Source organism: Vulpes vulpes, chromosome 3 (assembly GCF_048418805.1).
Source record: "Vulpes vulpes isolate BD-2025 chromosome 3, VulVul3, whole genome shotgun sequence".
Lineage (NCBI taxonomy): Eukaryota > Metazoa > Chordata > Mammalia > Carnivora > Canidae > Vulpes > Vulpes vulpes.
In genome coordinates, this window is record NC_132782.1 from 117,841,403 (window position 1) to 117,866,699 (window position 25,297).

At 37.7% G+C, this 25,297-nt stretch overlaps 1 protein-coding gene across 4 annotated transcripts in view; it reads right to left on the bottom strand.

The window, feature by feature from the left end:
• The window catches only part of GPSM2 (G protein signaling modulator 2), a 50,097-nt gene extending 25,377 nt beyond the window's left edge, over nt 1-24,720 (bottom strand). Inside the window, exons 1-8 of one of the 4 annotated variants that reach the window (XM_072754443.1) lie at nt 24,487-24,577; nt 24,041-24,267; nt 13,310-13,613; nt 4,662-4,883; nt 4,155-4,290; nt 3,688-3,830; nt 2,409-2,532; nt 2,186-2,301 (exon numbers count right to left, since the gene is read on the bottom strand). In XM_072754443.1, the coding sequence (XP_072610544.1) occupies nt 2,186-2,301; nt 2,409-2,532; nt 3,688-3,830; nt 4,155-4,290; nt 4,662-4,883; nt 13,310-13,365 (797 nt within the window). In that variant the 5' untranslated portion in view covers nt 13,366-13,613; nt 24,041-24,267; nt 24,487-24,577. Of the gene's footprint in view, nt 1-2,185; nt 2,302-2,408; nt 2,533-3,687; nt 3,831-4,154; nt 4,291-4,661; nt 4,884-13,309; nt 13,614-24,040; nt 24,268-24,486 lie in introns of all 4 variants that reach the window. The other 3 variants (XM_072754442.1, XM_072754444.1, XM_072754445.1) reach the window with 3 other exon arrangements.
• Between the last annotated feature and the right edge of the window lie 577 nt (nt 24,721-25,297).

Genomic DNA, 25,297 nt, shown 5'->3' on the forward strand with positions numbered 1-25,297 from the left:
AGAGAAAATGAAAAGATGTCTTAGAAACACAAAAACCAAATCTAGACTCTAAGAATAAATTGGAAAGTCCTATTAATTCTTCAGAGAAAAGGAATACTGACATGAGGTCAAATGCCTCTAAAGATTATATAATATAGTATTTTTAACATTTAAAAAAAAACTGTCCCAGTTGGAATGGCCATAACTTAAAGAGAATTTTGTCTACATAACTTGTCTTTGCAATCATATGGTTGTCTTTGCATTTTGACAAAATTTAAAATATATAGTTAAAATTCTAATGCGTAGATCATTAGTCATTGATTCATGAAAAATACTGAAGACCATGTTTAAACATTAACCAAATTCTACCTAAGACTCATTGAATTGTCAATGAGAAGCTAGTGTAGCAGTTAAGATTGTGAATCCTAGAGTTTCAACTGGGTTCAAATCCCAACTTTGCCAACTATTAGCTAGCTCTGTAATGGGCCAAGTCACTCAACTTCTGTTTCTTCATATGTAAAATGGGGGAAATACCCACAGGGTTTTGTGAGGATTAAATGAATTAATATATATGAAATGCTTAGAATAGATCTCGTTCACAATAAATGCTAATAAATGTTAATACTTAAATGACTTCTATAATCTCTGCTCAATAGTGAAAATATTTCATATGATTTATAATTATATGAAAATAAGTATATGATTAAAATATGATGGTTTTAAGCAAACAAACCTGAAATTATATATTTAATGGTGATACCTTCAAAGCTGTTACCTTGGGAGGTTACACACTTATTTTGACATTGCTCCCTCTCAAACATTTTTGGAAGACTTTTGGGTTTGCTTTCGGTTCCTGGGGTATTTTCTGGCACACCATTACTCTTTGAGGGTATAGTTGATTTGTAAATGTTCAGAAGTCCTTCTGGAACCAAATTCAATTGCTAATGTAGGCTTACCCAACTACTGCTTTCTATGCTGAAGGATATAGATTTAAAATGTTAAGACAGTCTTCTTGTGTGATCCTGAAAACAGCTCTAAAGCAGAATCCTCCCTCAGTTCTAGCCTACTTATGAAGAGGGCAGGAGGAGGAAGTTTTATTACTTAACACTCATATTTTTTAGTCAAATAGCCATCATCTGCTTTATTACAGAACTTTCAGTATTTAACATAAGTAGTTCATTTATTAAGACATTTCTATGTCTTTTGCTTTAAAATATAAGAAATTTTAATATTTAAAATCAAAATATATACTCTATATGTAGTAATATATTTTATTTGGGAAGATATTTCATATCTAACTAACCAACAAATATTAACCATTGGTCAATGTTTATAGTAGGTTGGGATGACATTCTATTTTTTTATGGACCTAAAGCAATTTTACCTTTGTTTGTAGATGGCAAACTACCCCAAACTCTCTCACACTGGATTCTTTAACATTAAAATACAAATCAATCACTGTATCCATGTTTTAAACTGGCTCTGCCTAACATCTGTATGGGCCTTCAATCCCCACTCATTAGAGAAAACTCCAAACTAAGAAGCATAGACTGGACAATGTCAAAGAGTCTATACCTTGCTATTATCTATGTTTCAAGTGTATTGATAGATCAGAATGACTGTCCAGAAGAAGCTGGGTTTGCCAACTTCTCAGGTAAGTGAATGGGGCCTCAGCTTCTGGTGAGGATCAAAGATGGACAGAGGAGAATGAGCAAACTGTTCAACAAGGGGGTGAGATGGTGGGCAAAAGAATTCAGAGATGCCTGGCGAAAACTAGGGCATATTTTTGTTACTAGGCTTTCTCATGGTTTTTCTGAAAACACATAACTGGGTGAGAAAAAGCATATAAGTATATACACCACACATGCTGAACAGGCTAAGAAGACTTTAAAAGTTTAGAATTTCATTTAAAAACAATTAAAGATTAAAAAAATATAAAGGAATCATAATACTACCATTAAATCTAAGGTACAATAATACCAGGTCCTATGCAAAGTAAATGGTTAATATAGTCTTTCATTCAATCCTCACAATACCAAAAGCAAGGAATTGGCATGATCTGTTACAGATGAAGAAATTGAGGATTAGAAGCACAAGATCCTGCTGCTAGTATGTACAAAATGCAAGTTTTAAACCCAAAGCCTATTATTTAATAGGTTTGCATAACTACTCATTTTACATTTATCTACAGAAATATTATACTAACTTGTAGTATTCAGAGGCAGTTTCAAATTCACCAAGAAATATATATGCATTTCCAAGGTTGCTATATGCTCTTCTTTCAGCTGCTTTATCTCCAAATTCTTTTGCAATAAGGAGACGCTGAAACAGAAAATTCTAATTAGATACAGCTATAATAAAACTAAAAAATAATCACTGTTCAAAACCTGATGGAAAAAATGATCTGGTTCCAAAGCCTTGCACTGTACCTGCTCATGAGCTATAACTGCATCCCTGAAGTTGCCAAGGAGGTAATGTGTGTTTCCAAGATTTCCAAAGGCACGTCCTTGGGCTGCTCGATCACCCAAAGCAGTCACTAGTGATAGATTTTCCCTAAATGATAACAAAGTTGTGAAAAAATAAGTTTGAGAAAAAAATGTATTGGTTTGATTTACAAATCAAATTCTTTTTATCAAAAAAAATTTAAACATGCTTACAGCCATAATGTGCCACTTTTTAAAAAAGATTTATTTATTTATTTATTCATGATAGACGTAGACAGAGAGAGAGAGAGGCAGAGACACAGTTGGAGGGAGAAGCAGGCTCCATGCCGGGAGCCCGACGTGGGACTCGATCCCGGGACTCCAGGATCACGCCCTGGGCCAAAGGCAGGCACTAAACTGCTGGGCCACCCAGGGATCCCCACATTTTAAAGATATATCTATGAAAGGGGTGGCTGCAGGGCTCAGCTGGTTGAGCATCTGACTTTTGATTTCAGCTCAGGTCATGATCTCAGGGTCCTGAGATTGAGTTCCATGGCTGGCTCCACACTCAGCAGGGAGTCTGCTTGAGATTCTCTTGCCCTCTCCCTGCCCCTCCTGCTGACTGCATGCACACAAGTGCTCTAAATAAATAAATAAAATCTTAAAAATAAAAAGATATATCTATGATGGAGGGTGATTATAGTAAATAACTGGGAATACTTCACTGAACAATTAAGGCAGGCTTCTGTTCAAAGTCAAGAACAGAGTCAGTCTTGGAACCCTTACATGTAAGAAGTTCTATGAAATCCTGGTAAGAGACTAAATTTACTTCACATAACTTAGGCTAATGATTGATATTTCTTGTTTCTGCCACTAAGTGGCACTAGTTAACAGTTTAAAGGAAAGCTTTCCAGGGGAGATTACTACTAACCTAACACTATAACATTTAGCAGCTATTTGATGGTTTATTTTTATTTGCTAGTCCATAATTCTTTTCTTTTTTTTAAAAGATATTATTTATTCATGAGAGATACAGAGATAGAGGCAGAGACACAGGCAGAGAGAGAAGCAGGCTCCATGCAGGGAGCCTGATGTGGGACTCAATCCTGGGACTCTAGGATCACACCCTGGGCCGAAGGCAGGCTCTCAACTGCTGAGCCACCCAGGCCATCCCTAGACCATAATTCTAAAACCTTTGCCAAACTTAAAAATGTATTATTGGATAAAGAATGTAGGATAGATCCAAGGCTTAGGTGGGCCACGTGAATGCATCAGTGCTACTTACTCATAATAATCCACAGCTGCCTGCAGGGCATTTCTCACTTCTTCTGGAAATTCTCCTATGTCCTGAGGACCAGGGCAACCAAAACTTTTCCCTTTGGCATGATACACATTTCCAAGATTGTAAAGTGCTCTTGCTTCTCCCACCTAGATGAAGATATCAGTAGAATTTACATTTTGAAATCAGAAGCCAGGCATTCTAATGCTGATCATGTATTTATTTATAATATCCTTGATGATTAAGAGAAAGAAACATTTACATTGGCCATCCACACAGAACCAAATGATTACTTATGAAAGAAGAATGTGTTGTTATTTTTTCTCTGGTATTTTAAATTTTTTATTTTTTTCTTTTATTTTTCTATGAATTTTTTTGGTATTAACTTTTAGTAAACTACAGATTAAATAGAATTAAAACATAAAGCAAGTTCAATGAAAACATTTGGCCTGCCATCCAATGTTCCTTATTACCTTGTCATTAAGCTCTCTAGAAATATCTAGATGTCGCTGACAACAAACTACAGCTTCATCAAAATTCCCAAGAACTTTTAAAGTGTTTCCCAGATTACCACTAGCTTTGGCTTCCCCCAGCTGGTCTCCAATAGTCCTGGGGGGAAAAAAAAAAAAAGCAAGTGGTGTTAAAAATAAAGCATCCAGAGTATAGTTTTTCCCAGAAGACAACTGACATGCTTTAGGAAAGAAGGACCCATTAGCTACTTTAAATAAAAATTTAAAACTGACATTTCTATATTTAAATTTAATTAATTTTCATTCATTTAATTAAACTCTAAGGTCATTTCACTACCATTAATTCATTTAATTAAACAGTGATCAGCCTAAAGATTAGTTTTAAAATGCAATGCTATGAATGAGAGCTCACTAAAATGTATTAAGTTCGTTTTTTTAATTGAATGAAAATATTTTTAAGGGATATTTAGGGAGAAGGAATTAAAATTCTTTAATTCTTAAATTAATTACCTTGCAAGAGTTAAATCATGATGATGGTATTCCAATGCTTTGGCATAATCATGCAGATAGAAATAAGCATTGCCCAGCTGGCTGTAAATAGCACTAAGTGTTTTTAGGTCTTCAGTTCCAACTTGAACTGCAGCTTCAAAGAATGACACACCAGCACGGCAGTCTCCTGATTTACACAGACGTTCCCCTTCCAAGGCCAGTTCTAGGCAAGAAGCTTCCATTCTATAAAATTATATAGGACAGACATTTACAACATTACATTATAACTATACCACAGTATTTTTAACTTCAGGTAATATAATTTTAATGCTGACTGTGGCTACTTGCTCAGAAAAGCTACCTCTATATTTGAAGTAGATATACATTATTGATAAAACAGTAAACTATTATTTATAGTATGGGCTAATTTGCCTAATCAAATATCTGAGCCTCTGAGGTCTTTCATAAAGGGTAGCTAAATCTCTCTATATGGAGCCCATTTTAAATGGCCCATCCAGAGCAACCCAGTTAACCAATGAGAGAACCTAAAGTATGTTTCCTAAAGTACTCTGAGTTTTATGAACTTCCTGAGAGTCTGGGGAGAAAATGGGTAGCTGGGGAAGGTGAAGTCCTATAATACATATACCCTTCTCTATCCACATATCTAAGTGATCTACTCATCTGTCCACCAACCCCTCCTACTAACATCCACACCTCTTACTCTCTCATACACCCATACACACATTCCTGTTCTCACCACCACACGATCATCTATACCTCAAAAAAAAGGAGGAGCAAAATATTTTCATCTATAAGGCATACTTCCATAAGAGAACTAGGTGTCAAGAAACTTCAGGTTAGAAAGGAATAATTTCAAGATTTACAGAAATTTGGGGCAGCCTGGATGGCTCAGGGGTTTAGCCCCTGCCTTTGGCATGATCCTGGGGTCTTGGGATCAGGTTTCACGTTGGCCTCCCTGCATGGAGCCTCCCTCTACCTGTGTCTCTACCTCTCTCTCTCTGTTTCTCATGAATAAATAAATAAAATCTTTAAAAAAAAAAAAAAAAGATTTACAGAAAGTCTAATCCTGTAAGTCTGTCACTGGATTTTTAAACACCAGAAGAATTAGGTACTGTAAATCTAGGTAGGAGAAAAACCACTGATACTTCAGGTTTTAATACTAGACTTTAGTGGGGGCCTTTTGCCAAACTTACCACTGTGTTTCTTCAACATTTTTATGATTTCTGCAATGTCTATGTATTACCTAATCATTCACTTAAATGTTTCTATAATTTGTAAAATTTCTTTGAAATTGGCACGTCCTTACAAAAAAAGAAAAATCTAGCTTCATCCAAAGCAGTATCATGAAACTGTTTGATGTAATACTTATGTTTATTTTTTAGTGCACATTAAAACAATATGTAGTATTAGAATAAAAAAAGTTAAATTACCATATTACCCTTTAGAAAACCCTGGTTGAGCTCATCAAGCATTTTAATTTTGTGAGCAGCATGAATTTACTCCTTAGTAGAATTAGCTTTGAGCATCTCTAACAGAGCAGTGATTCTTTTTTTTTCTTTTTAAGATTTTATTTAACAGAGAAAGTGGCTGCCAGAGAGCACAAGCAGGAGGAATAGCAAAGGGAAAGGGAAAAAGCAGGCCCCCCACTGAGCAGGGAGTCTGATCCCAGGACTCTGAGATCAGGACCTGAGCTGAAGGGAGACGCCTAACTGACTGAGCCACCGAGATGCCCCTGGAGAGTGATTCTTCATCCTGGTTATACAACAGCAGAGCTTATGTGGAGTGTTTTTTAAAACTCTCAATGTGGGGGACCTGAGTGGTGTGGTCAACTTGGGTTCGGTTGGTTTCGGCTCAGGTGGTGATCTCAGGGTTGTGAGATCAAACTCCGTGTCAGGCTCCATGCTCAGCATGGAATCTGCCTGAGACTTCCTCTCCCTCTCCCTCTGCCCTTCCTCCACCACTCTCTCTATATAATAAATAAATATAAACAAACAAATAAATAAATCTCTCGATGCCGGGACCCACTCTCTGGGTAGGTCTGGCTCGCAGTATTTTTTTTTTTTTTTAAATACCTCCAGGTAATTCCAACATTGTATGCCAGAATTGAGAATCACTGCTTTAACAGAAAATGTGATTTAAACCACCATCACCCTAAATTCATTCAAATATGATTATACTTTTGTATTTATGGTAGCAGGTCAAGTAACATGTTTCTTCTTCAGATGCTTTCTTTTGGCTTATAAAATGTCAAGGCTCCTTAAAGCCATAAATTAAAATGGAACTGCAAAAGTGGAAAAGAAATCTGATAAACCTAAAAGAGAAGTCTGGACTAAGATTAACAGAGCTAATTGCAAAGGTTCAAAGTAGATTCAGTTCGAAATAAACAGGTTTATTTAGTCATTTCTGATAGGTAATTTTCAAGTTTTACATGCAGGTATTTTTTTTTTTTTAATAATTCAAGTAATGCTGCCAAAGGATACTGTCCGTTCACAGTCAGACTAGTGATTTTACCCTCATTTTATGAATCTAGGCAAAATGATGCAAGTAAACCTTTAACATTTTGCTTAAACAGTAGATCAAGTCAATGAGATACAAAGAACAACTTAAGTACATGGAAAAATTAATTGGTTAAATCAGAAAGAGGAAATTGCTATATTTATATTTCTTTATGTCATTTCAAATTAATAAAACCAATTTTTGTCTTTCACAAGTGAAAACTGCCATTTAGGACTGTATTTTTTAAAATTAGAGATTTCATAAAGAAAAAGATTACTTTTGTTTAAGGTTTTATGAGGTTACTAGTACATTCTGTGTGTGAAGAGAAACAAGGCAGCAAAAGACTATTTTGTAAAAATGTGATTTTATTGAAGAGTTCTTCTACTATATAAGCTACTGAAACTAGCGGTCTTTATTTGTCTGAATACCAAAACCACTGGACTTTCAAAATTACCATAGGAAAAAAATTGGAAAAGGTATTTTTACATATAAAATATATTACCTTTTTTATTAAAAAATTTTTAATTTAAGCATGATTCCAATTATGGAAGTTATATACTGAGCAATTTTACTGCTAGTTATTAAAGCTGTATGTACACAAATTCATAAAGATATGTGAAAGGATGTTCGCAGCAGCAAAAAAAAAAAAAAAACCCCACACAATTTAAATGTCCATCAATAGAGTATTAAAGAAAATTGCATGCCACTGTACAATGGAATACTAATGATAATAATCATTGAGTATTCACTGAGGGAGAGAGAGAGAAATAGTTACACACAGCAGCACCATCTGTTCAGGACAGGCAACTGGATGGCCAGGAAGTCAGAGATAAGCCAGAACAGGCTATTAAGATATAAGACATGTAAAAATTGGAAATATACAACATGTTTGCTATATCCATATAATCCAGAGAAATGTTTTCTTCAAAAAAATATCTTCACCACAAATATTTGACTTTCTGAATTAAACTTATATCAAACCAAATGCTGTATATAATATTAATTTAGCTACAGATTGAATGGTGTCATAACAGCTACTAATTTTTAAAAAGTCATTTTAGGGATCCCTGGGTGGCGCAGCGGTTTGGCGCCTGCCTTTGGCCCAGGGCGCGATCCTGGAGACCCGGGATCGAATCCCACATCGGGCTCCCGGTGCATGGAGCCTGCTTCTCCCTCTGCCTGTGTCTCTGCCTCTCTGTCTCTCTCTGTGTGACTATCATGAATAAATAAATAAAATCTTAAAAAAAAAAAAAAGTCATTTTAGATAATTTTCATTAGAAAGAGTGACAGCAAATTGGAACCCTACTGGCTACTGAGCTGTCTCTGAAGTCCATGAAGTAAGAACGCCCTGTAAGGGAAACTACCTTAGAAAAGATATTTCAGTAACTAATTCCCAAAATAAAGTCCCAGATTCTCTAGTTTATGATTAATTCTGAGAAATACTGTGGCTCTGGTATAGTTTCATTAGAAAAGAAGTCAATATTCTGACAAAATCTCCCAACACCTCAATCAAATATATCTAATTGCAAAATAGTCAAGGCAGGTTGGCTTATAAATTTTTTAGAAGATCATTAAATAGTAAGAGAGAAAGTAATTTCATAGCCTCTTTGTCTCTATGAGAGAATAGAATTACTTCATTTGTTTACCAGCTGGGTTGGAAACAAAGAACATAACCAGAGTAGAAGATAAACTGGGAAAATATCTCTATCAACATATAACCCACATACCTGGTTTCTTTTATTCTCCCTAATGGCCTATCTAGTTATATACTCAAAGAAGTACACTCCTAATAACTATAAATAAACACAGTACTACTATCCTTAACTGAAATGCTGTTTTTGCTAACAGACCATTATAGCCAGAATTTCTCTTTTTTTTTGCACAAACTCATGTCATTTCAATTTGATTTTTGTATTTTATTATTATTTACTTTTCTTCCACACTAGATTTTTTTTCCTTTACCTCCTTAATTTTGGTTTCTTGTGTTCACTGTATACCAATGAAAGCAAAAAAGGATTAAAACCTCAATGCTAACATCATTTTAAAAGATTTACTACAGATTATGTTCAAATTTGATCCTCCCCTCAAAGGGTTTACATACTATTCAAGAATAAACAATGGAATTGAGAACTCCAGATTCAAAACAAGAGTGCTCTGCATTTTCTCCATTTTGCTGGCTTCTGTGGCTGTCAAATCTCTTTTTACAGACCTTAGCTCCCTCCACTTTCAGTGGGTTCTAATCTGGCATGGGTCTTTCCCATTATCAATCCTATCCCCCACAAACAATTTTCATCCACCCAATTTACCACATATATCTAGTTATTCTAGTTTACTTTGTGAGAGGGAAAACCGTGTGAATTTATTTTTATTTAGATTTGAATTTTGATTGGTAACTTTTTTTTTTTTTTTTTTTTTTAAGATTTCATTTATTTATTCACAGAGAGAGGCAGAGACATAGGCAGAGAGACACAGAGAGAGGCAAAGACATAGGCAGAGGGAGAAGCAGGCTCCATGCAGGGAGCCTGATATGGGACTTGATCCCAGAACCCCAGGATCATACCCTGAACCTAAGGCAGACGCTCAACCGCTGAGCCACCCAGGCATCCCTTGGTAACTTAGTTTTAAAAGTGATTTTACTACATATTATATCAAATTTAACACTCAATATAACCCTCTGAGATAGGAATTATTATAGAAGAGGAAAATGATGCTCAGATAGGTTGAATGACCTATTAAAATCATATGATTACAAAGATGAGAAAATGAAATCCTGTCTTTGTCACCAAATCCAATGCTATTTCCACCATTCTGCATTACCTCAAATTATTCTTCAGGAAAGAATATTAACAACTACATTTACCTAGCAAAATGGAAGAATTCAACACCAAAATTGTATTCCTTTACAACTTATGTGCAATAGTCTAATTTTTACAATATGAAAGTACTGAAGTGTTTATTATTCATAGTAACAAGTATGAACAAAGACTTTTTAAAAGAAATACAAAACTAGAGGAACTAGTTTGATAATGAACCTGATATATCCATCTTTCAACATCAACAATACCAATATATACTATTACCAGTGTATTTTAGCTCTACTTCCATCCTCACTCTCCAACCCCAGATTTTTTTGAAGTACATTTCAGAAAGCACATTTCACTTGTAAATATTTTAGCATATATCTCTAAAAGAGAGCAGTTTCAAAAAAATTTAATATTATGCCTAAAAAATTAATAATTATTGTAAAATGAATCACATGCCATTTTAAAGTTTAGAAACTAATTTCACTTTACTATCAGTCTCCATTTCTCTCTACCTCCACAAATAGATCACAAAATATAGCATTCTGGTATCCATCAGGAGCTTCCTTAATGTCTGAAGGATTATTCCATTTCAAAATTACAAACTCTGTGTGCCACAGAAACTCCTCCAGGGATGACTATGTGCCACAGTCATCATATGGAAAAGACCACATGGATACCACATTACATGCTACCTGTTTGCCACAATCAAAGAACCATATGGATACCACATAACATGCTACCTGTTTACCAGAGGAGAAGAATAATTTATACTAGGCCAGGACTCCTAACATAAAAGATACAAAATATTACCTGCAATTATATAACAATCCAGTCATTATTCAGAATGCTGATCTGAGAGCACTGATGTAGTCAGAGTTTGGCATATTCTTACTAAAAATAGTTACAGAGTTTAAAGTTCCTTTTGGTGAAGTACTATACCAATATATAAACTATGTTTTATATAGTTTTGACCTATCAGGTTAAAAGGACAAATCTAAGACCCTCCTACAGGCAGAGGTATAATCCACTCCTCCTTACCTGCTGCTCTTACAGTATTAAGAAGTATATCACTCTTAAAAATGTTTAGTAAGACAGATAAAATGTATCCGATAGTTCTGTCCAATGGAATTACATGGACATTCCATCAAACATGTACTATGAGTCAGACAACATGCTAGGCATCGTGGCTGCCCTAAGGAAATTAATAGTCAAGGAAGGGAGTAATCAAGAAGGAGACAAACATATAAAGAAATACAATGAATTTTAATATAGTTGATGCAAAGGAAGAAATATGCAAAGGATGTTACGTGAGCACAGGGAGGGCACACAGTCAAACAATCACATTTAGAAATGGTTTCCAGGAGTAGATAATACAAGTCCTAGGGTACAACATGAGCAAAAGCACAGAGACATTGAACAGCAAGACATGTACAGGGAAGCAGAGCTCAAAGTACAACGTGAAGACTGGAGAAAGTAAGGACAAAGGAATATATAGAGGCTAGAAAATGGAAGATCTTGTATATATGATAAGCCTGGCTCTGCCCTACTGATGACAATGAGCCACCATAGCGATAAAGCAGAATTTGCACAGTTGGCTCTGTGTTTTTAGACTAAGCTCTCTAGCGGCAAATTAAAAACATGAATTCTAAAAGACAAGAATGGAGAATGGAGGGAATCTACATGGAAGATGATGGGGGCCTAAACTATACCAGTGACAGGGAGGATCCAGGTGGATAGGTCAATCTGAGCAACATTTAGGAGGTAAAACTGGCAAGGCTTCACACTGGATACAGAGAGTAAGTGGGAAAAAAAAGCACATAAGATAACTTCCAGGTTTCTGGAACTATGCCCAAGAGAGTAGAGAGAAGGCCTTTAAAAGCTCATTTTAATTATGTTGAATATCTTCCATTTCTTCTATTCAAAACTTTTTTTTTAAAGATTTTTATTTATTTATTTAGTCATGAGAGACACAGAGAGAGCTAGGCAGAGAAAGGCAGAGGGAGAAGCAGGCTCCATGCAGGGAGCCCGATGCAGAACTTGATCCCAGGACCCCAGGATCATGACCTGAGCCAAAGACGCTCAACCACTGAGCCACCCAGGTGCCCCCTCCTTTTTTTAATAGAAATACCCTCATCTTACCTGTATGGACTTCTGTGGTGGCACCTTGCCCTAACATGAATCATGTGCTCCAACAAATCTACTTCCTAAACATGTGTTAAGATATCTAAGATTTGGCAACCAACACCTTCAACTTATTAGAGATGCTGAATACTACTCGTTGCTGCAAGTTCTGATGTTTATTTAATATTAATTTATAACAGTTTTGATAAAGAATATATTAGTATCAATTAGTATTCTAATCACCTTAGTAACAATCACATGCCTTCCATCCCAATATTTAGGTTTACGTTCATTTTACAGTTTAGTGCAATGACCAGAACTTCTAGAATAAATGTTAAATAATGATGCTGAGGGCAGCCCCGGTGGCGCAGCGGTTTAGCGCCGCCTGCAGCCCAAGGCGTGATCCTGGAGACCCTGGATCGAGTCCCACGTCAGGCTCTCTGCATGGAGTCTGCTTCTTCTGCCTGTGTCTCTGCCTCTCTCCCTCTCTCTGCATCTCTATGAATAAATAAATAAATAATCTTTAAAAAATTAAAAAAAGATAATGATGCTGTTATCAATGCTTTGTTCCTTTTTTTTTTTCCTTTTTTTTTTTAAAGATTTTATTTATTTATTCATGAGAGACACACACAGAGAGACAGGGACACAGGCAGAGGAAAAATCGATCCTAGGATCACGACCTGAGCCAAAGGCAGATGCTCAATCAATGAGCCACCCAGGCGCCCCAATGCTTTGTTCCTAAATGTATCCAAAAGGCCATTAACATTTTATCACTAAATATTAAACTGGCTATTAGTTTATGTTTAGAAAGTATCCACCCATTTCAATGTTACTCACTTTTTAAAAAGCTTATCTATAAAAGATCACCATTAAAAACTGAAACACAAAAATTAGGTCATTCATCTGACATATTACATTCCATCTTTTACCCCAAACATTTAGAAATATATTTTTTATATTTGCATTACAACAGTTACAAAATATAAATTATCCATAAATTTTTCCATAAAACATTAATAAACTATAACATATAATTAGTTTTTACCACCATTTTCCTATAGAAAGGATATAAAACCTTACAACCACCACAACAAAAAGAAAATATCGTATACAGGAGATATTAAGGCTGGTTTATTTTGAATATATTCAAATTTAAATTTGAAATGATCAGAGCTACATACATGTTTATATAAGGATTAAAAGCCACCAAGAAAGCAGTAGTCTTACCTGTAACGAACATGAAAAGAATGGTCTTCCCTCATGCTTATCAAATTTTCCTCCATCGAGTCATATTATAAGTTGAGTAAAATTGAAATTATTTTATTTTGTGCCAATCCAGTTCTTTACAATGTAGAATTGTTGCAGAACATTGTCCGGTTAGTATATTAATGAGTTGGTGTTAATACATCCTAAGCTCCTGCTTCTTCTTTATTAATAATGAAAGGAGGTCAATGTCAGACAGCTTAAAGGTTCAAAATGTGTCCCAAATCCTTGCATCTCTGGCCCTTTCAGCAGCACTTCAGCAAAATTTCTGCAAAAGGAATACAAGATGCCTTGCTTGAAGTCCTATTTTCAAATAATAACCTAAAGTAATTCCAAGCTGTAGTATATAATCACACAGCTATCTCCATAGACTGCTGTCATATCAATCACAGAAGAAAAACAGCAGAGGGCTTAACTGTCACCACAAAGCTTCTAAATAAGGATGTGAATACATTACATTTATTTGGGACCTGTACCTTATTTTTAAAATCGTTTTAGGGATCCCTGGGTGGCGCAGCGGTTTGGCGCCTGCCTTTGGCCCAGGGCGCGATCCTGGAGACCCGGGATCGAATCCCACATCGGGCTCCCTGCATGGAGCCTGCTCCTCCCTCTGCCTGTGCCTCTCGCTCTCTCTCTCTCTGTGTGTGTGAGTGTGTGACTATCATAAATAAATAAAAATTAAAAAAAAAATAAAATAAAATCGTTTTAAAATACAATAATTTATGTAATGTTTTCTATTATAAACCAATATAGAAGAATGTATTAGGGTATCTAAAGAGAAAATTATGATTCTTTAAGCTTTTAAAAATTGCTATTATAAGAGGTAAAATGAGAATTCTGTAATGATTTGAACAAGCCAATTCCAAACTTTAAACTTCTTCCTTCAAAGGTATCTGTGCTGATAATTAGGTTATACTTTGTATTCATTTGCTCTCAGAGTATATTCTATTCTTACTTTTTTTTTTTAAAGATTTTATTTATTTATTCATGACAGACACACACAGAGAGAGAGAGAGAGAGAGAAAGAGAGAGGCAGAGACACAGGCAGAGGGAGAAGCAGGCTCCATGCAGGGAGCCCGACATGGGACTCGATCCTGGGACTCCAGGATCACGCCCCGGGCTGAAGGGAGGCGCTAAACCGCTGAGCCACCAGGGCTGCCCTTATTCTTACTTTTTAAGGTCTTTTTAAGGTCTTTTATTAATATTGAGTAGGTACAAAAGAAATTTAGAAAATATGTGTATAGTAGAATGACACAACAAACATGTATATAACACCACCCAGTGTAAGATAAAAAACATTATCACTGCCTCTGAAGTCTCCTGGGTGCCCCAACCTAATCAATCACACCTTCCTTTCCCCTCTAAGGTAGTCTCTAAACTGAATTTTGTTCATTATTCCATTGCTAATTATGGTACAATCCATCAGTCTAAAAATTATATGATTTAGTGTTGTATGGCTTTGCTTAACATGATGTTTTCGAGATTCATCTCACTTGTTGCACATAGCTACAGTTTGCATATTTTCACTACTGTGTCATATCCCATTAAATACCAAATATTTTTTATTCTGTTGATGGGCATTTGGATTGTAGTTTTTTGGATTTTTTTTACTACTATTAAAGTGATGGTATGAACATTGGTATTAATAACCTGCTAAAGAGAGAATATGTGAATTAGAAGAATATCTGAAGAAATTATCCAGACCTTCACAAAGAGATAAGAGATGAATACTAGAGCAGTTCAGAGAAAAGGAAGACAAAATGAGAGGCTCTGACAGAGTCTGATTACAGTACTTGAAGGAAAACAGAAAAGTAAAAATATCTTCAGTGATAAAGAGAATTTTTCAGAAGTGAAGATGGACTTAAATTGGCAGACTGAAGCAGCACACACTAAGTCCTAAACAGGAAAAATGAAAATGAATCCCATACCCAGATATATTACAGAGAAACTATAGGCTATCAGATATAAACTATAACTTCTAAGGCAACAGTTGAGAGAAACAAATAAGGTAAAACATATGTATGTGTGTATATAAATAAATAGATACAGTTTACACACACACACACACACACACACAATTATTAAGTCCTAGAATCTCAGTGTTATAAACAACCCTATAGGTCAGTTAGTCTAACATTTTACTACAGCATTCCCAGAAAGGTCCCAAACTGGCTAATCCTAATTTTGAATAGTCCTTTTAGAAATCTGTTCCATGTTATGAGCAATCTTTCCATTTTTCCCATTTTTCCCTTCTGCTGCCATCCAATAAGCTTAATTCCTTTGCCATATAACCATCCTTTTAAATACTTCAGCTAAAACATAAACTAGACTCTAAATCACACACACCCACTACTTTGTTAATCAAGTACAGTTAGAGAGAGGTTAGTAAGGAACAGAGCATAAAGGACCTGTGAGGAGGAGGAAGGTGGAAAGGACCAGCCTCGGGAATATAGACAAGCTTCCCAGGGCAAATGAGATTTTCATATTAATAACCAGTTTGACACATAAAAAACAGAAAACATCCCTTCATCTCTTCCCTTGTCCAACAAAGGAAGCAGTGTCTTAAGAAAGGCTGAAAAGATACGGTAGCAGCTATTAATCCAACAAATCTTTTTCTATTACTCAGAATTCTATTGTGCCTCCTTCATAAATACAACACTATAAGGAGAATTAGTGTAGATATTAATAGCAGTACCTTCAAAGTACATCTAGATTATACAACAGCTAAACTGTCAACCGAAGTTCTTCCCCTACCCATGTTGAGGTTTAGGCTGTTATTTATAAAATGGGGTAGACGGTGAAATATTAAAATCAATTTAACTTTGAATTAAATTAAGTTACAATTTAACTGAAATATTTTTTCATCCATATCATAATGAAATTCTAAATTTTACCAATCAATAAAAAATATGCTAACTCCATACTGATTAAAATGTAAATATGGAGCAAAATTAACAAATGTCTATCACTGGAGTTGTGAAATAACCTTACCTAAAACTGCGTAGAGAAACATTTTAAAAATAATTAAAACAAGCAAGAAGATATATTACTATCCACCATTACAATAAGGGCAATTTGTAATATGGTTTTACAGTTCTCAGAAGAAGTGTATCCCAAACAAGTCACTCTTACATTACAATCTCCATAACAAAGTAGCATTTCTTATAATTATTCACTGAACTAACAAGCGATTCTTGATCCAATGATTAATTCTGCAAGAATTCTCTAAACAATTCAGTAACCACTGTTCATTCATGTACCACATCAGAGTTAACAAACCCACTTCATATTTAACATATAGTTTATATATTACCAGTGTACACTAATAAAATCTGCAATAAATATTAAATTATGTTTGCTAGGATAAGAAAATTTAACAAGACCAGGAAATGGAAGTTATAGGTTTGAAAGAACGTTAAGAGGTCATCAAATTAAAAAAAAAAAAAAAAAGAGGTCATCAAATTTAATCTCCAATCTCCATTAAGACTTATAACTAGTAATTTACAAGGAAATATATGTCCTTAATAACACCTTCCAAGTTTTAAAAAACAGTGCTCCCAAAACCTCACTGCTAACAAAAACTCTCAGCATCTTTCGGTCTGATCACAGAGAAATAAAGAGAAAGAAGTAATTTTTTTCAATATGCTAGAAACTGATAAAAGCATATAGAAAAATAAAGTGGTATATCACTAATTGCCTCACATTTAATTACCTGATTAGGAAGTCAAAATAGTGGACTAGGCACTGTCCAAGGTATGGAATCAGAGTAAATAAATCCTAGCCTTGCTTTACTCCACTGGCAGTAAAATATTTGCAAACTAAGTGATGGGGGATACACAGTTACATGTAAATCTTTTGTCTTTTCAATTTATCCAAACTATCCAAATTAAGTGCCAATAATCTCTGGTCTTATTCTTTAAGTATCTCCATAAACAATAAATATAACTTACTTTTCTTGCGTATAGATTAGATGATCTAAATTCTTTAAGCTTTTCTTATCTTAATAATTCCCTTTAAGGTACAACAAATTCCCCTAATCCCTTTCAGTTGTAGTGTTTCAAGTCAGATACAACAGCCCTTTATCAATGTGAGCAGGGATAAATATGGAGGAAGAATCAAGAACTTATTTTAAATGAAGATCTTTTATATTAGACTTAGAGTAGAGGTTATAACAACAAATACACATTGTAGTAATAATGGGAGTCATAAAGAAGGATGCCAGAACAAAGTCCAACAGGGAGAAAAGTTCGGAGCTTGGTTTTAGTGTGGCAGGTGTTAAGGAGCCAACTAAAAGAAAAATTATTTTGATATCAGAGTATATGACTGATGTCGGAAATTAGTGCTTGAAGCAAGGGAAATCAGACTCAAAAATGGCAGGGTCCTTAAGTAATCTTGCTAGGAGTTTCTAAAGAGAAATGAAAAACAACACCCACTCACTAGATGTGAGAGGCAAAGGTCAAGCAGTTAACAGAGAACTTAAAAGATTTCCAGTTTTCAAGATAGATGGAACAGCAGTAGTACACAGTGACCGACAAACTGGATTGCAAGAGGGATAATTCCAAGAGGAGAAAATAAGCTATTCCTTCAAATGGGAAAAAGCAGAATCCTTCTATTAAACTTGTACTTGGTAAAGTGCTATATTCACAAATAATAGCTGAAAAAAATAAAGATATCAAACTTGAGATCATTTGAAATCATATAAAATTTGATAAGTGGGAAAGAATCTGAGAGGTAAAAAAAAAAAGTAGAATTGAGTGACTGACATTTCTGAATTTTTGTGCATCTTTAAATTAAAATTTTCGGGGATCCCTGGGTGGCGCAGCGGTTTAGCGCCTGCCTTTGACCCAGGGCGCGATCCTGGAGACCGGGGATCGAATCCCACATCGGGCTCCCAGTGCATGGAGCCTGCTTCTCCCTCTGCCTGTGTCTCTGCCTCTATCTCTCTCTGTGTGACTATCATAAAAAAAAAAAAATATATATATATATATATAAAATTTTCTTATAGTACCAATAAGTCAGTGGCAAAATTAAGAAATAAATACAATGAAAGAAAAAATTAAAGCAATGCATGATAGTTTTGATCCTTTTTTCAACATACTCAATCTCTAAACCAGTAATATAACCAAATTTTTACATAATACTCTGAATTAAAGATAGATCAAGCCTATGTATATGCGTATATCCATGAATACCCACGTATAATGCTGAACATGAAGTTAGTATCCTCTAACAACTGTCATACATAGCAAATGTAAATTACTTTCCATAATCCCAAAATAATAAAATAAACAATCATAGTGCTTAGTTAAGCAGATTATTCTATTCTCTATCATTCTGGAGAAATGCAAATTTACCAAGTTATGCTATAAAAACTGTATGAATAGGCAGCCTGGGTGGCTCAGCGGTTTAGCGCCGCCTTGGGCCCAAGGCCTGATCCTGGAGACCTGGGATCCAGTCCCATGTCAGGCTCCCTGCATGGAGCCTGCTTCTCCCTCTGCCTGTGTCTCTGCCTCTCTCTCTGTGTGTATCTCATGAATAAATAAATTAATTTTTTTTTAAATTTTTTTTAAAGATTTATTTATTTATGATAGAGAGAGAGAGAGAGAGAGGCAGAGACACAGGAGGAGGGAGAAGCAGGCTCCATGCCGGGAGCCTGACATGGGACTCGATCCTGGGACTCCAGGATCGGGCCCTGGGCCAAAGGCAGGCACTAAACCGCTGAGCCATCCAGGGATCCCTAAATTAATTAATTAATTTTTAAAAACTGTATAAATAAAGTTTTCCTTAAGCAAATACATAATCCTAAATTATGTACTCCAATTAAGGTCAAGTCTTAATTTATTGCTAATCTTTATGTGTGCAACAAAGTTTAGTCTGTGAGATGTTAGGCCAGGTATGTTTAGAAAAGAAGCATAACTGTGAAACTGCTAACTAAAACACGTATTTTATTACAGAAACTTTCTAATAAGCTGTCTGTGACTATTAGCTAAATAAATAGAATAAAATTCAAAGAATAGATTAATGGTTCTAGATTCCAATAAATCTATATCTTAAAAGTATACCACCAGTCAGAAGGGTTTCCAAGTGTATCTGAAATTAATTCTCAAAGGCCAATATGAAAGATATCAAATACATGCAAACTAAAGATACTATTAATTTCAAACTCTCATTTTTATTCTTGGCAGATTAAAAAAAAAAAATCAGATCTAGAGCCATGGCCTTTAGAAATGTCAAAACAACAAATGCAACCACTTCAGAGTAGTATGATCCAAACAATTTTAGCAATATACAAGAAAAATTCCTTTTCATGTTTTCAAAGTTTATACATAAAAGCTTACCACTCTAAACAACTAAATATGCATGAGCTTTTTTTGTTTTGTTTTGTTTTTAAGATTTATTTATTTATGTTATTTACTTATGATAGAGAGAGAGAGAGAGAGAGGCAGAGACACAGGCAGAGGGAAAAAGCAGGCTCCGATGCGGGACTCGATCCCGGGACTCCAGGATCGCGCCCTGGGCCAAAGGCAGGCGCCAAACCACTGAGCCACTCAGGGATCCCCAAACTTCTTTTTTTGATGAGAAACATTTATATTTAAGGAGTCCAATGAACTATGCTTCCTGAATAACCAGATACAAATAAATCATATATGAAAATTCAAATTAGATAAATACTAAAACAAAATGTAATCTAGAAGAAGAAAAAGATTTGAATATTTCAAGCCTTCACTGTTGTTATACAGTGAGAAAGGATCAATATGAGTCTACTTATATGAGAAATGCTGAATGTAGGTCACTAGTAGTTTCCAAAAGTCTCTACACAAAGTACTATGGATATAATAATTACTGCATGAACAAACTCTTAGTGTCTTTGGTTTGGCAGCCCATGATAAAGAAGATTTTTCATAGGGGGAGGTGTGTGTTACAAACTAGAGAGGGGCTCTATTTTTAGGTTATACATGGAGTGAATTTGAATTATGCCAGTGACTACACTAATCACCAAAACTTTTGTTTTGTAATTATAATCCTCCATGATTATAATTCAAGAGGATGAAGCAGTTGCTTAAAAATTTCAAGGAGAAAAGGGAGATTGCTTTTATGTAACATCCCTAATCTTGGTTTCCTTTTTCCCTACAAAGCAGTTATCAAATCAAAAGTCCTGCTCCAACAAATTACTATTTTTTTTCAGTAGGCGCTATGCCCAATGTGGGACTCAAACTCACAACCCCGAAATCAAATCACATGCTCTACCGACTGAGCCAGCCATGCACCCCAAGATTACCTATGTATATTTACAAATATGAATGTAAACATAAATATATTTACAAATATAAATAAGTAATCAGTGACTCAGTTGGTTAAGCATCCGACTCTTGGTCTCAGCTCAAGTCTTAATCTCAGGGTCATAATTCAAACCCTGCACTGGGCTCCATACTGGGCATGGAGAGAGTGAGTGAGTGAATGTGTGTGTGTGTGTGTGTGTGTGTGTTCAACTAAATGAGTGTGTTTATTAGAATAAAATTAGTACTTTTCTCCATTACTTAGTTTTATTTCTCATCAAACCGAAGCCTAGAGTTTAAAAATAATGTTAATTTTCTTCCCTATAAAATGTTAATAAATACGTGTTTTTTTTTTAAAGGATTATTTATTTATTTATTCATGAGAGACACAGAGAGAGAAAGAGACAGAGAGACAGAGAGAGGAAGAAGCAGGCTCCATGCAGGGAGCCCAACATCGACTCGATCCCAGGGCTCCAGGATCACACCCTGGCCTGAAGGCGGCGCTAAACCACTGAGGCACTCAGGCTGCCCTAGATAGTTTTTCAATCCATTAGTAAAATTAATAACCTTTTGAAAAAGTTTCAGTTACCCTTGTGTAAGAAATATGATTTGTAGTTGATTGTTATAAACACATAAAAACAGATACTTAGAAATATTACAATACCAAAGTTATAAAAGACCTATTAATGTTTTTTTTTTTTTTTTTAAAAAGACATTCTACATTTTCATCAATCCCAATTACATTTTCAGTGCTTTCCAAATGACTATTCAGGTTACAAAAGCAGGAGACCACAAAAGTATGTCTTCAATCCAAAAAGACTGAGGATTCAAACCAAGCCCAATTTCTACCAAAAACACCCCAACCTCTGAATGTATATGTATTAGTACTTGCCCCTTCTGATCTATAATCTTTTTGTTAATAAATATGTAGAAGTTTATGGGTTTGTTTTTCTTTTTAGGGCCTATGTACATTATTGGACAAACATGATGCAATTAATAGGGGCTCAAAGAAACTAATTCAAAATAAATATAGCTTTATGAAGACATTACTATGTCAAAAAGAAAAAAAAAAAAAGAAAAACCATAGGGAACACACAAGTTTGACAAAAACTGGTTACCAATCAAGAGAGAATATTGGCCTATATAGCCATTTAGTACCACCAATGTTAGTCAGCCATCAGCTTAAACCAATATATATATATGAAAAACTCAGTAGTGAATAGAAGTAGTCCTTTCTATTGGGCATTATTCTTGAGTTAAGTAAATGACAATAAACCAGTTCTCCCAATTAGAGGCAAAACTGATTTCAAAATTTTAAGCAGAAATAAATCCCAGGGCAGCCCAGGTGGCTCAGTGGTTTAGCGCGGCCTTCAGCCCAGGGTGTGAGCCTGGAGACCTGGGATCGAGTCCCGCATCAGGCTCCCCGTGAGGAGCCTGCTTCTCCCTCTGCCTGTGTCTCTGCTTCTCTTTCTCTCTGTGTTTCTCATGAATAAATAAATAAAATCTTTAAAAAAAAAAAAAAAAAAGAAAGAAATCCCAAATGCAAAAGGGTTAAAAATGTCTACAAGAGTCACTGAGAGTTTGAATTCAGAATTCCGTATAGGAAAATATAACTTTGTCTTCTTCCAAAAATTATCACTATCCTGTGGAAAATGTTTTTATTCAGTTCAGTAATGTTATGAGAGGATATGGGAAAAATGATTCTAAATAAAAAGGACCAGGGAAAGCTTTTTAGAAGCAAGGATATCTGTACTGCACCTTGAAAGGATGGGTAGACCTTATTAGGCAAATGAAAGAAAGGCATTCCAGTCACAGGGAAATGTCTCCAGCAGAAGTAAGGAGGTAGGAATGCACAGAATGTATGCTCAAGACAAGCACACTGGGTTAGGAGGAGGAAAAGAGAAGTCTAAGAAGGTACTAAAGTGTTAGGGATTGTGAATATGTATGTGGCCTTGTATTTAATATTGTAATTTTTTCAACAAAGGAATAGCAAAGTTGGATCTGCGTTAGTAAAATAAACTGCCAGCAACATGTAGGGGAGAGGAGGGAGACAGAAGAAAGATACTTCAAAAACTTCAGGAACAACTGCTGAAGAGGAAGTTTTCTTTTGTCATCTCAAAACACCAAGCAAATTGCCTTGGACATAATCGATGTGCAACATACTTTTTTTTTTTTTTTTTTTTGCCTGGGAAGAAGAACTATGAACCAGCAAAGAATCCTATAATAGTGAGAACACTGGGCTTTAAGACATATCTTATATACTATACTTATATATTTGTATTAAAATATTGGGCAGCCCGGATTAAAATATTGGGCAGCCCGGGTGGCTCAGCGGTTTAGCACCTGCCTTCAGCCCAGGGCCTGATTCTGAAGACCCAGGATCGAGTCCCACGTCGGGCTCCCCGCATGGAGCCTGCTTCTCTCTGCCCCCGCCCCTCTCCTGAATAAATAAAATATTTTAAAAAATAAAATATAATATAATATTTGGCGGTGCCTGGGTGGCTCAGTGGTTGAGCGACTGCCTTCAGCTCAGGATGTGATCCCAGGGTCCTGGGATCCAGTCCCACATCACGCCTCCCCTCCCCCGCAGGGAGCCTGCTTCTCCCTCTGCCTATGTCTCTGCCTCTCTTTCTCTTATGAACAAATAAAATCTTTCTAAAAATATATATTTGTAACACTACATGTCTGATTTAATAACACTGGAAAACACACCTAAACTGCTGCTCTAGCCAAAGCTGATTTTGTGGGCAAAGCCTCTGCAACACTTCCTTACAACTTTTTACTTTGTATCTGCTCCACCCCTTCTAGTGCACATGCCCGCCCACGAAGGAGCCTGCCAGTTCACCGTAGACGTAGAGCGGGGTAGTCTGGCACTGCCCTCCCGCCCCCCGCCCCCGCCCCCCAGTCCTCACTCTCCTCACACACACCCAGGTCAATCAACAGCGATCGTCCCTTTGTTTACAAGTGAGCAACAGAAGAACCAACCGAAGCTGCTTCTCGAATAAGGGGCAACCCAAGCAACAGTGGTCTTTATCAGAGGTAATCACAGTGGCGGCTATCACACCGGAAATCTCCGGGCACCCTCCTAGAGTGGCGGCTTGAAAATTCAGCTCGGGTGGCATGCTGAGCCCACACACGCTACCCAGACTCCAACCCAAGTCGACAGAAAGGAAAGCCAAGAAGCGACTTCGTGCCGCTCTGCGCTGCGCAGAGTTGAATTATGCATCAAGGCAAATAAAATTTCCACCCTTACCCGTTTTCTTTAACGGAGTCCAAGTGATACCAGTTAAAAGGATACGACTGGCAACCATGAAAACAAAGACTGACAGATTGCCCACTTTTTTTTTTTTTAACTCTTCAAGGATAGTCTATAGATTATCCAAATTTTCAGACAAGGGCCTTAACGTCCTCTGCTCACCTGGGCGTCTTGCAGCCGCCTACCAGCCCCGTCGGGCGCGGATTCACGAACCGCGACGCGACGGACGCAGGTGCGCGCCGGCCCGCCAGCTCCGGGGGCAAGCGCGCGGGAACGCCGCCCGCCGCCGCAAGACTCGGCGCGACTCGGCCGGCGCTCGGGGTCTTCGCCCACCGCCGCCGCCCTCAGAAGGCGTGAGGAGTCGCGGTGCCCTATCGGACTTTTTATTTCTGAAAAGTTGGAGAAGAGCTCTTACGTGGGACCCTCCTGCAAAGCCTCGCCACAGGAAAACAGCTCGCGCCCTTCAGCCGCGGCTCCTCTCCCCGCTTCTGGTTTCCTCAGCCTCCCGGCCGACCCCCGGGACGCCGCCCCGCGCTCCGGCCCCGCGCGCACACACGCCCCCCGGCCGGCTCCCCGCGCGGGGCGCCCTCGGACGCCTCCGCACTCACCTCCCGCGGGCCGGCGAGTCCCAGAGCGCGGCGGACGCCACGGGGCTGCAGCGGCGGCCGCCTCGGGCGCCGGACGGTGGCCGCGGCCCCTCCCCCAGGCGGGCCCGCGCGGGGGGCGCGTCTCCGGGCAGGGGCACCAGGGAGGCAGGCGCGCCCCCCCGCCGCTCGCCGTGGGTCACGTGGGCCAGAGCTCGCTGGGCCGTCCTCGCCGCCCGGGGCCCCTCGGCGCCGCCCGCCCCGCCGGTCCCCCTCTGCGCCTGCGCCCCAGCTGCCGTCGCTCCCATTCAAACCGACAACGCCCCGCGTCTTTCGGACCCGCCAATGGCCGGCGCGGGGGGCGGGGCGTGGGCGCGGGGGGCGGGGCTGCGCGTCCAGCTGCCAGGGACCCGGCGGGGAGGCCCGCCCGCGACCTGATATCAAGTGGGGACGGAGGGGGCGGCTTTCCTGGCGTCTTTCCGCAGACACCGAGGGGTGCAGCGGTAAATGTCGCGCAGCGTGCGCAGAGGGGCTCCGGCCCAGACCCCGTTAAAAGCTGGTGCTCAGAGCAGATGCGTCCTGCACTTACGGCTCCGTTCCGCCTGGAGAACGAGTTTCCCAAGCGGCATCGGCGGGATGTTTAAGAAAAAAAGAGGGACCCGTGTCAAAGTCTGAACGAGGCAGCCTCCGTTCTGGCGGCCCTGTCCCAATTCTGGCATTTCCAGCTGTGAAGACGGCAAACTTGTGTCGACTGCGGAGTTGCCGGTCCCCGGGAAAATGGGTGGCACTTAGCTCGGCTTCAGGCCAGTGTCCCAGACACAGCGGGGCAAGTCCG